Genomic DNA, 12,907 nt, shown 5'->3' with positions numbered 1-12,907 from the left:
AACTATTAATATTTGCTTCATGTAACTGTTTTCCACTAATGAGTAATTATGCCAAATATCCTACAATCAGCCTTACTTTTCTGAATTTACAAACACCTTATTTACCTTCATTTGCAAATCAATTACTAATTTATTTTTTAATTCATTGATCAACAGAGTCATAGATTGATACAGTGTGGAAACAGGACCTTCAGCCCAACTTGCCCACTCCGGCCAACATGTCCCAGTTACACTAGCTCGACCTGCCCCCCCTTTCATCCCCATCCCTCCAAACCTGTCCTATCCATGTACCTGTCTAACTGTTTCTTAAATGTTGGGATAGTCCCTGCCTCAATTACCTCCTCTGGCAGCTTGTTCCATACACCCACCACCCTTTGTGTGAAAATGTTACCCCTCAGATTCCTATTAAATCTTTTCCCCTTCACCTTGAACCTATGTCCACTATGTCCTATGTCCTCGATTCCCCTACTCTGGGCAAGAGACTCTGTGCATCTACCCGATCTATTCCTCTCATGATTTTATACACCTCTATAAGTACACCCCTCATCCTCAAACTTGTTTCAGAACACAGAATATTCTATGATCATGAAATGTATTCTTCCAAAACTTAGGTTTTCAATCAAAGTTGTGCATGGTAACATTAGCAGCGGACTGCAGCCAGAAAAAATAAGATTATTTTATGTAATGTTTAGTATTCAGTTGGGAATACTATGTTAGGGAGTGGGTGGTAAAGGGGTGCAAAAAAAAACAAAAAAACCAGCTCCCCAAAGTGAGTCACAGCAAAGAAGTTTGGGAACTTTTGTGGCGCAGAGGTAGAGTTGCTGCATTTCGGCACCAAAGATCCAGGTTCGATCCAGACTGCGGGTGCTGTCTGTATGGAGTCTGTACATTCCCCCCGTGACTTGCATGGATTTTCTCCAGGATCATCTGTTTCCTCCCACACTCCATAGACGCACAGGTCTGTAGGTTAATTGGCTTTGGTATAAATGTAAATTGTCCCTTGTGTGTAGGATAGTGTTAACATGCGGGCATCACTGGCCGTGGCAAACTTGGTGGGCCCGAAGGACCTGTTTCCACGCTGTATCTCTCAACTAAACAACAATTCCCTAAAGAAGATTCCAAACTTTACTTGCGAGTAAATGATTGAAGATGCAGAATACCACTTAATTCACAATTTCCGTCATCAATTATAAATAACTGATTGGTGCACTATCAGCTTCCCCAACTCTACCTTTAATTATGTTGTCAGAATGTTTGCTGACATCCCTTTGTAGATGAGCCAAAATTTCCCCTTGGTTTGACTTTGGTTGCTAGCACAAACTCCTAACTCCTCCCAAACTATTTTATTCAGCCCAAATAAGACTATTTATATCCACGTCATATTTGACCATGGGCTGTGATTCCAACATCTATAGAACCATCTACCTACACTTTCAAAATGACACCCAGTCCAATGACTAACTTATTCCAATGTATTTTTCTTACTAACTTCCATATTCTACTCGCTAAAAACTTAAGCTCACACAGAACACTGTTGTTCTACCCCAAATTGCATAAAATTCTTATTCATTCATTACCCCTTCACTTGCTGGCCTACAATAGCTTGATGTTCACCAAAAGCTCCCATCATTGGAGATATATAAACACACACATATATGCACACATGTATGTGTATATGTCTATGTATACACACATACATATACAACATACATACATATATATATAATATATATATATATATATTATATATATATATATACAAGTTATTAACATTACTGTATTCAAATCCCTCTGTAGCCCAGCTGCTCCTCATCTCTGTAATCTCCTCCAACACTAAAATCCTTTGAAAATGTTACCATCTAGAAACTCAACAGAGGTTGCAAAAGCACATTAGTCAGCTGGTTCATGCTATGTCCACAGTGGGCACATTGCTGGGAAACTCAGTAGCTCACTTGACCACAGGTGCCTCGTGCTACTGAATTAACATTATACAATGAAAGGACTGCACATACCATGAGGAAAGCACAGACATGTGGGCCTGTGGGCCACAAATTTAGCATTTCACGGGGGGGAGGGGGGGGAGATGCTGGAGAATGGTGAATAGAGTTTGGAGAAAAGAAAATCCAAAGCCAAGGGTTGGTGACTTTTGAGTAAAAGCCTGGTTCGAGGGGTGACTGCTATGCAGCGGTGGAGCATGTAGTTGGTTGTTTGGCGGGGTTCAGAGGGAGAGGGGGAGTAGCTATCCATAGAGCGATTTGGGGTTTGTGATGGAGAGATATCATTGTTCAGTACAGTAGGGTGCCGTCTCTGGTTCAGTGTGATTGGGGGATGGGGGAACAGAAAGGAGTGAAGGTCTTTTTTTTTTTGTTTGGTGGGAGAAGGGAGGAAGATTGGCAAAGGTGTCTTCACTAGAGGAAGAAACAGGTAATTAGTTCAGTTACTTACTGACAAGGGCCTTGCCTAAAACCTCTTTCCAGCAGATAACTAACAATGATGCAGGACCCAGAGGCACAGTGAAGGCCAACTTCCACATGGCTCATCAGGGCTTTGGAGAAAAAAAATGCAGACTTCACAATAAACACTGTTATGGGCAAGTCCTACTTAGGAGATTATTTAGTCGACTGCAGGCGGCTAGGCTGTCACCACATGGTCGTTGCTGGGGTGTCGCCTGTATGGTCGTGAGTAGTCTCCCCAGTCGCCCAAAGAGTCATAGTGTCTTTCTGGTCACTGCTGGATTTTCAACATGTTGGGACATTTTTCAGCGACAGTGGCGACCGTGGGTTTGACACCAATGAGCGTAGCTTGACGTAAGTGCTGTCGTAGTTGTCGCCAGGTGACATAGGTTGTCGCCGGTGCTGACTTTGGTGAAATCCATTGTCAAATTCGCCGTAAGTCGCCTAAAAAAAAAAAATCGCCTAAGTGGGACAGGCCCAATAGTCCAGTCGCCGGTTTTTCGGTGACCTGCTACGACTATGACAGTCGCCGGCAGTCGCCTAAAATTCGCCTAGTGGGACAGGCCCTTTAGTCTCCATTTATATTCTCACAGAGATTGCTAAAATGTGGCCCCTTGCAAACCAATATGTTAGCATATATTTCTCCAAGTCCTTCCTTTAGCAATGTAGATTTTACGCTGGAATTCTCTTCCTAAACATCCTTACATTTGTTTCCCAATAAAGATTCTTAAAGTCAACCCGATTGTGATCATTTTTCATTTTCCCTAATGAAGTTCATTTTTGTTTGGTATCAATTTTTATTCCATGAAGCACTTTGCAACATTTTATCACATTAGAAACATTATATTAATGAAGGTTGTCATGGAGGGTGTGTGGATGTTTTATATTTGAGAACACAATCCGTACCAAGTTAGTCAATATCAGGGGTGCAGAGATGATGAAAGTATTTAAGCATCTCAGAGCGAGGTTAGCCAAAGAAAATATGCTGAACATCAAATGGGAATGTTCATGGCAGCTTTATAATTTATTGGGCAAGAAATCTGCTAATGAAATATACTGGTCAAGTATTTTTTCACGGTAGTAGGGCTACTGCCGTACAGCGCCAGAGACACGGGTTCAATCCTGACCACGGGTGCTTGTCTGTACAGAGTTTGTACAATCTCCCTGTGACCTGAGTGGGTTTTCTCCGAGATCTTCGGTTTTGTCCCGCACTCCATGACGTACAGGTTTGTAGGTTAATTGTCTTGGTATAAATTTAAAATTGGACCTTGTGCGTGGAGGGTAGTGATAATGTGCAGGGGTCGCTCGTTGGTGCGGACTTGGTGGGCTGAAGGGCCTGTTTCCGCTCTGTATCTCTGAACTAAACTAAAATTAAATCCCAAATGGCCACAAAGGGAAAATTATAGACAACTAGCCGATTTAATTCTGGCCCACCCCACAATTCATGATATGGTTGCAAGGATGAGTGGAGGTGGTCCAATTCGACCACTGCTTGGAAAAGCAGATTTATTACCACAGATTCCAAAACTCAATTCATGTTAAAGAAGTGCAGGTAAAATAAAACATATTTCATGTGAGTGGCCCTCAGAAGTGACTTGGATTGTGAATCTACCCATCACTACTGAAAATAGGGAACCTTCTTACAAGGATTTCTGGTGCAAAGCTCTGCTAGATCTTCGGAAAAGGGGCCATGGTAGTCACGCATCCTCCCCCCGACCCAACTTTGCAAGCAAGCCCACTTCAAGTATATACTTCATTTCTGAGAGTTCCTATGGAATCTTTCATCATTTTTTGGGAACTGTGCATTCCAGACACCAAAGACTGTATGAAGAAACTTCTAATTTTTCAAAAACTATTCGATCCTAATTATTTCGATAAAATCTATGATTTCTAGTCATATCCACTTGCCAGGAGAAACCGTTTCTCCATCAAATTGTATTATCACCAATTCCACATTCCCGTGATCTACACAATACACATTAAATGAGGCAGAATGACAGTTCTTCATTAGAAGATGCATTGACTTGTTGGTATTCTGTTCCTGGCACATAGTTTTAACAGTACTGGCATTATCTACTCGGTGATTTCAGTCTCACGGTGCTAATTGTCTTAAGATTCAGCCGGTACATGGTCAATAAATAAGTAAGTAAGTTAGTTTATTGGCCAAGTATTCACATACAAGGGATTTGCCTTGGTGCTCCGCCCACAAGTAACAACATGACATACAGTGACACTTACGAATGACTCAGAAAACACTAAACATTAATAATAATAAAACACTAATGACAAAACACCAACAAATTACCAGATCAAAGGGAGGCTACAGATTTTTGGCTGTTGAGTAGAGTAACTACTCGTGGATAAAACAGTTTTTATGTCGGGCTGTGGCAGCTTTGACAGTCCGCAGTCGCCTTCCAGAGGGAAGTGGAAGTGGAGAATATCAAGGAGAAGTTAGGATATTGAAATTAAAAGAATGTCGAAACTAAAGTAACTTGCACAGAAGCCACATTTTAAATCAGGCCTCTTCAAAAAATGTTCGAGTAAAGGCAATCACGTCACCATGGTAACTTCATAGGTTTACAACTGTTGAAAAACTGCAGAATCGTCACAATTTTCACAAGGGGGCATTTGGATTATTTTCGTGCAGACTGGCCAACAAACTTTGTTAACTGTGGCACCATGTCTGACTCATGGTCACGTGGCCAGATACAAACACACACACAAAAACCCTAAAACCATTGGCAATGGGGAAACTTAAAGTTTAACTTGTACTCAAGTTTCCATTAGTTACAAATATCTTATTTTCCAGTCCTTAGCCTATGTACGTGCCGACATTTATAAAGTATTTATAAAACAATACAGGTCAGTGTTCAGCGATTTTTTATAATTCTAAACCAAGGCCAGATACATGGATAAAATCAACAACAACTTTCATTTGACAGTAAAAACATTCCGAGGGACTTCAAAGGAATGTAAACAGACAAATATTGACATGAGCTAAAGCCGAGACAAAGAAGCTTGGCCAAAGGGCAGATGGGCCTTAAAAAAAATAGATTTGGAGAAATTGCCTGAGGGAAGGAATGCTGGAGCTTCAGGCCAAGGCAGCTGAACAAATGGCCAGAGGTAGATGAAGGAAGTGGATATGAAGAGGAATCCAAAGCTGCAAAAAAATTCAGAGTTTTCAGAAAATTTGTGAAAGTTAAAGAAAGTGAGCAGTGAAGAAAAAGAACCTAAATATGAAAAATAAATTCTTAAGATCTAAATATTTGATGCTGGGCAGCCTATACAGTTTTTCAATGAAAATAACTATGTGCAAATTAATAGATACAGGTGCACAACCTTTTATCCGAAGATCCAAATAACGAAAACCTCCGAATAGCGGCCATTTTTTCGGTCCTTGAAGAAAGGTCCTTGAAAACGTTCACTGAGGGCGGCCCGCAGAGGTGACAGCGGAACCTCCGGTCGGTCCTCGAAGGAAGGGGAACTAAATCCCCATTCATAAAAGAGAAGGTGAGGGTATATTGCGCGGGAGGGTTAATAATTGACAATATGCTGCTGCCTGCCCGCTGAGTTTAAAAGTTCCCACGGTAGACTCACGATACACAGTGCAGATTGTCGTTCCCTTCAGTTTCATCCCACCTACGCCCCTCTGCTTCCCGGCCATGTGTGTGACCCCTTCCCTCCCCTCTCCAGCTCCCCGCCCATTGCACCGGCGCGGGGGCTTTGCACTGTCTTCACGTCGGAGATTGCAGCAGGACCGTGCCAGTCACCGGAGACGTCAGGACCAATTGGACACCGACCACCAGGCCCACCGCAAGCACGGAGAACCCAGAGACCCACAGCCAACAGCAGCCCAGCCCAGCCCCACTCCAACTACAGAGGAACCTGGGTTGCGGATGACGGGGCGCAGCTCGGGGCGTCGTAGGGGCCCATCGGGGAACGGGTTCCTGTTGGTCCTGACGTCTCCGGCCACCTGCCATCCTCCGGGAACTGTACCGCCCTTGCAGGAGAGTGGGGTTGTTTGCAGTTGCAGAGGGAGGGGGCAATTCACATAAACATCCATCACAGTGAGTCTCCTCCTCACTGTGATGGAAGGCAAAGACTTGTCTCTCCCCTGCTCTCCATTCCTCTCCCGAAGTCGAGGTCAAAGCCCCCAGCGGGCGCTAGCAAGTCCGCGGCAATTTACAGCCGCGCCGGGCGTTGTAAGGCCCCCCTCCAGGTCACTCTCAACCCCGTAATTCGGGCGGGAGAAGTCGCCGCTGCCGGTGCCCCGCAAAGCAGTCTCCCACCGTGGACCCGCGAGCTCCCGGTGTCACCATCCACCAGAGTCGGGTCGCAGCAGCTCGCCCCCGCAGCTCTCCACGCTCCGAAGCTGGCTAGCTCCACGGAGGTAGGTCCGTAGGTCCACAGCTCCCACCGACCCCCAGGCCCACTGCAAGCACGGAGTTCCCAGAGACCCACAGCCAGCAGCAACTCCAGCCCAGCCCCGCTCCAACTCCAGAGGAACACGTAGGGGCAGAAGCTGATGGTGTGCAAGGTACGTCTTGTTCTTGGGGTGGCGGATGAGGGGGCGCAGCTCGGGCTGTGGGCAAACTGCCACTTGTCGCCGTAGCGGCCCATCGGGGAGCGGATTTCTCTGGAGTTGGAGGGGGAGGGGGGTATTGTGCTGTTTGATCGCCCCCTGCTATCCCAGGGACAGGGAGACACAGCGGCTTTTTAGACTGGTGGGCAATCACTTCCAAAGTTCTGCCCACACAGTCAGTACACCTCTCCTACACTGCATTTCATACAAACATTTATTCTGCAAGAAAAAACGACATTGAAGACTCAAACTCGCGATCGAGTAACTGCCAGGATCAAGGCGCAAACTCGCGACCTTGCGGATATTAGCCGAGCACTCTACCACTGAGCCAGCCATTAAAATCTACGCTAAAAAATTTCCATTCCGAAGACCGACAAATTCTGAATTACGAAAAGTGTCTGGTCCCAAGGCTTTCGGATAAAAGGTTGTGCACCTGTAGTAGCATTTTAGATAAATTTAAGGTCATGAGTGATAGGAGCGGAATTAGCTCATTCAGCCCATCAATTCTACTCTGCCGTTCAACCATGGCTGATCTATCTCTCCCTCCTAAATATAACCATTGACTTGGCCTCCACAGCCTTCTGTGGCAAAGACTTCCACTGATTCACCACCCTCTGACTAAAGAAATGCCTCCTCATCTTCCTAAAGTAACGTCCTTTAATTCTGAGGCTATGACCTCCAGTCCTAGACTCTCCCACTACCAGTGACATCCTCTCCACATCCACTCTATCTAAGCCTTTCATGATTTGGTACGTTTCAATAAGGTCCCCCCTCATTCTTCTAAACTCCAACAAGTACAGACCGAGTGCCGGCAAAAGCTCATTATATGTTAACCCACTCCTTCCTGGGATCATTCTTGTAAACCTCCTCTGGACCCTCTCCAGAGCCAGCACATCCTTCCTCAGATATGGGGCACAAAATTGCTCACAATACTGAAGGACAAATGCAATCTCCTGAAAACACTCTTGATAATTACATACCAAAAATAAACTTATTTCCAAAAATATAATTTTATGGCAGTGGTGGTCGAGTGTTAAAGGCCTGTCCCACTAACGCGACTTTTCAGCAACTGTATTTGACCTTCATGCTCGAGGGCACTCGCCTGAATCGACCGTCAGCGATGAAACCGCGAGCTGGATCAACCATCAGCGTGCACGCGCACGCACACACAGCAAAGGCGGGGGCCAGGGAAAGCGGGGGATTGCTGACTGAAGGGGGAGAGAAACTTTTAAGAAGCCAGACAACTTTTAATAAAGTTTAGCGGTCATTTAACATTACCGGTCGGTTTTCCTTGGTTCTGAAAACTCCAATGAGCCAATTAAAATGCCCGGTCGCGGAAAATATTTTAGCATGCTGAAAAATGGTCCTCGACCAAACTGAGGTCGCGAGTGTGCGGGAACTTCCCCCAAGCATGAAGCAGAGTTACAGTGACCTCCGAGGACCACGTGTCGACCACGCTGCGAGTTTGAGTCGAGCGCAAACTCTTCTAAACTCGCAAATTAGGTCCCCGCAGTGGGACAGGCCCTTTACTGTATAATATATAGTATTCTTTCAACCAAACAACATCATATACTATACAATATGAAAACTATACTATATCATGTCTTAAAGAACAAAGCAAAATCCAAAACATTACTATTACAGTCAGTTTAAATGGTCATACAAAGGCTTTATTGGTCTACTGAAATTTGGTGGCAATCAAAATGACTTGCCATATTTTCCAAAGTACTCCTGTAAAGATTATGATGGTCAGCTCTGAAATCGTATTTTATGACATGTCAAAAGGTTATTACTAGTTGTCAACAAAGTCTGGAAATAATGGCACATTATTTACTAAATTATTTATTGCAGATCCATACAAGTTATGTACTCACAATCAAATATTCAACAACCAGGAGGTCTAATCTGCACTAAACCACAAGATTTTTATCATCCTTGCCAAATTCCACTGGTGTCATTGGTGGCTGCATCCTTCTCAAGTTGTGCCTCTCATGTGGATGGCACATTCCCTGCATACATTCTCCACCATGATACCAGCCAATGACATACAATTTATGAGTAGCTTTAATGCAGTAAGGCATCGCGTGGCACTTCACAGAATTGGAAACAAAGCCACATGGAGAATATTTGGATAAATGGCCAGAAAATTGGCTGTAGTAGGTGGATTTTTATGTCTTTAAAAAGTTATTTAAGGGGAAGAAGAGCTTGAGGGTAGGAACTGCCTCCACAATGAAGGTATGGCAGCTAATTTTGCAATGATTAAATCATAAGATGCTCAAGTGATCAAAACTGGGGGACACATCTCAGGGAGGGTGAAGATCCAGTAACATTGCAAGTCAGAGTAGATTGAAATTCTATGGGAATTCAAAAAACACACCTTAAAAATTAATAAAATGTCATCAGAGGGGCTTTATTCTGCTGATGGACTTCTATCCTTAAATGTTATCCCCATTTCCCTTTTCATACATGCAGATCAAGGACTGAATTAATGGGAAATGGTTTATCCTATGGAGACTACACTCCAGAATTAGTTACCCTACCCTCAGTAGTCCAACTGCAATATGCAGACGAAATGTGTAGGAAGGAACTGCAGATGCAGGTTTACACCAAAGATAAGACACAAACTCTCACAAACCTAACTCCAGGTCATCATTGACTCATTCACCGACGCACAGATGATGATGGCCATCACACTCAACATCCACAAGACACAATGCTCTACCAAACTCCCCCTCCCCTGCTGCTCTGTGGCATTAAAGTTTTCAGTTGCCCGCACACCCTTTGGTCAATTGAATAAAAGGGTATCTGAAGATCAAGAACTCTGACCTGGCTAAAAATAATGATGCATCAAGGAGCAGTGATTATTCCACCCTTTTAGGTTTTGGAAACCTGGACTACCCACAGCAGGCACATAATGACACTGGAAATATATCACCAATATTTAATTATGTGAAAGACAGACAGATATTCCATCAACACCAGCATGCTGGCCCTCAATGACCGAGATTGTTGACCTCAGTAACATCAACCACTATGCATTGCCTTTTTTTGCTCTCTCAAAATCCTTAATTCCTTCAACACAACAAGCAGGAATAGGCAGTTCCATCTCTCAGTATGTTCTGACATTCAGCATGATCATGACCTATCTTCAACTGCAAACTTATTTTTTACTGCCCCACCTCCACATCCTTCGATTCCTTTAATTTGCAGAAAAACCTGTTGATCTCAGTTTTGAATGCAATCAATAACTGAGCTATCAGAATAGTGCATTGCATAGTCTTTCTCCACACTACCACGCCGATCTATTTGTATAATACAATTTGATGACAAATAAGTCGGGCAACTTCAACTGTGAATGTTACCGGACTGAAAACTTAATTTGAGCATTAGACCAGATTTTGAAATTAACCAAAAAAATTGTCTTCAATCTAAGAAACTTGTACTAAAAATCCAGCATTGTTGACCTATGCATCAGTTCTGGATAACGGTCCCATGCAATATGATTTCATTTTCATGTACATAAGGCTACACCAACTCAAACAGTGACTGGTATTGTCATTTTTCACAAAACACGTAGTTGTTACAAATTTATGTAACTCCTATTCATAAGGTTATACAAAGAAATACTAGTTTCTGTAGTTTTATTTTGCACATACTTAAGTATACACAGCATCTGGATTAGTTTTGTATTTTAGCCTGTTGCATAGAAGATGTATCACAGCGTCTTTGCCCAGATAAACTGTTCTTTGTGAAGCTCAAGTATAGCTTGGCCTTTGTACAGAATGGCTGATCAGATGCACAGTGTCCCACTTACAAAATGCTCCTTTGTGCAACTCCACACACAAGCGTGTTGGAAGAGGGAAGAGCAAAGGGTTAATTTGCACACAATATTCCCACCTCATTTAGAAATGTTCCCTCAGGGGATCATTACAGGCAAATTCGGGAATCTTCAGATGTGGCAATCACATGGCACCATAGTTTTCCACTGATACCCCAGGGATGAACCATGAAACAGACAGACATATCGGTATGGATAGCCTGAATAATTCCAAGGGCACTATAAGGTCAATGCTGTGTGATCTATATTTAGCACACCCACTATTTAAAACTTGTATAATTCCCCCGCCCCCCCCCATCCAAGGCCATCAGATAAACCACTTATATTTCTGTTTACTCTTGATAACTTGTAGGGTTTACAATGCTGTGCTATCTTTACAGCTGCAGTCACTTCACATTGTACAGTAAAAAAAGTATTTATACAAGTGATTGCAAACAGCTGCTCGGCCACAAAGAACTGTTAATAACGTACCATTAACACACCATTTTAAAACTTCCTTAAAAAAAGCAAATCTACTAAAATGGCCCTAGCTTCAAAGAGTAATTATTCAAAATTACAGGACTTGGAAATGGAAAAGTAAGGTAATGTGATGGCACTAGGGTTTGGGCCAGGCTACCAGGCTGTACTTTTTTTTTTTAAACTTGGACATACAATTATTATTTGGAGATATGAATCCCACAGTGACAGCATCTAATATTACACATCCCCTGCCTCTACACATTCAAGTTTGCATTGGAAGAACCCGAGTTTAAATTAGCAATTAAGAATAATACTGCACTGCTGGAATTTAATGCTTAGCTCCTACTTTTAGAAAGATCTTGCCTAAACATTGGGAGAGAAATCCTCAGCTCCCCTACGCATTAGCCACTAAAACAACAAACCTCGCATGGTGGCCGGAGTTACCGGCTCCCCACACAGCGTCGACCATCGAGCAGAGTCGCTGCCGGTTTTATTTTTAGACGGACGAAGATCGGGTGAGAGAGAAAAAAAAAACTTGTGTTCGTTGGCAGTATTCCTGCGATTAACTGGAACCAACTCACTCCAACTTGAAAAAAAAAATCTTAATTTCAGTCTCTTTCCATCCCCAAAGAATGTCTGTTCAAGGGAGGTGAGGGTTTCGAACACGGGTTAGGGGTGAGAATTGAGGAGAGAAAGAAAGCAGCATAAAGAAGCAACTCTCTCCCCCTGCCATCCAACACCACAGCCTCTCTGATGCTCGCACTATTTTTACATCAGCTCCATTTACAATGCAATGGTCGCTGCGAGCTCCGCCAGGGGAGACGTGGCTTCAGGCCAACAATCCTTTCTACGGGGATTCGGGGGTCCGGGGTGTGCAGAAGAAGCAAAAGGACAAACAAAACGTGTACGCGTATGAAAAGGCAGCATGAGAGGTTGAGAGCTGAGCGCTTCGGGCCCTCCTGCAGCAGTCAAAACCCCCAAGGAAGAGAGAGACACACACACACACAGACCCAGAACCACAACAAGCTGGGACTCTTTAACCCTTTGCCAATCCACTAATGGCACTCACCCTAGAGCTGGGTCACTGCGCTGCGTCCGCTGATCCTTCAGACGAGGACAGAGCCGGACAGTGTTGTCAGTGCCCGACCACCAACAGATCCCGCAACAGACCGAGAAACTTTCTAAAAGTTAACCTCCGCCATAACTCAACGAGAAAGTTGTCGCCCGGTGACATCATCATATTCCCCACTCTGCTGCAGCCGCTCACATAACCCCTGGCAACTGTTGTGATCACAACTCGTTCACGTTGCATTCACTCTGGGGCCTGCGTGGGATGCTGGGCTGCCAGCTCAAATGTTGGCGATTGAATAAAAAGAAGCTATTTCGTGCGAGTTTCTGGCTGGCATTGCAACGCTGCAGACTCGCATCTATACCTGCACTGATACACACACACACACGCTGAAATCACATCACGTAGGGCGTTAAACTTAAACAAATAAATACATACATAATTATGTGTATTGTATCTGGTGTAGGTCTAGTGTAGCTCTCGGGAAACTGATTATGGAAATGTTT

General features: G+C 43.8%; 1 protein-coding gene across 2 annotated transcripts in view; it reads right to left on the bottom strand.

Moving 5' to 3' along the window:
- raf1 (Raf-1 proto-oncogene, serine/threonine kinase) overlaps positions 1-12,634 on the bottom strand; it is a 76,657-nt gene extending 64,023 nt beyond the window's left edge. The window contains exon 1 of one of the 2 annotated variants that reach the window (XM_033037228.1): positions 12,402-12,634. Coding sequence is in view for 1 of the 2 variants with exons in the window: in XM_033037227.1 (XP_032893118.1) it covers positions 11,755-11,801 (47 nt within the window). In the remaining variant the exon portion in view is untranslated. Of the gene's footprint in view, positions 1-11,754; positions 12,300-12,401 lie in introns of those variants that run through there. The other variant, XM_033037227.1, reaches the window with a different exon arrangement.
- Between the last annotated feature and the right edge of the window lie 273 nt (positions 12,635-12,907).

Source organism: Amblyraja radiata, chromosome 18, assembly GCF_010909765.2.
Source record: "Amblyraja radiata isolate CabotCenter1 chromosome 18, sAmbRad1.1.pri, whole genome shotgun sequence".
NCBI lineage: Eukaryota > Metazoa > Chordata > Chondrichthyes > Rajiformes > Rajidae > Amblyraja > Amblyraja radiata.
Note: the sequence above shows the minus strand (reverse complement) of the source record. Positions and strands in the feature narration are given on the sequence as shown.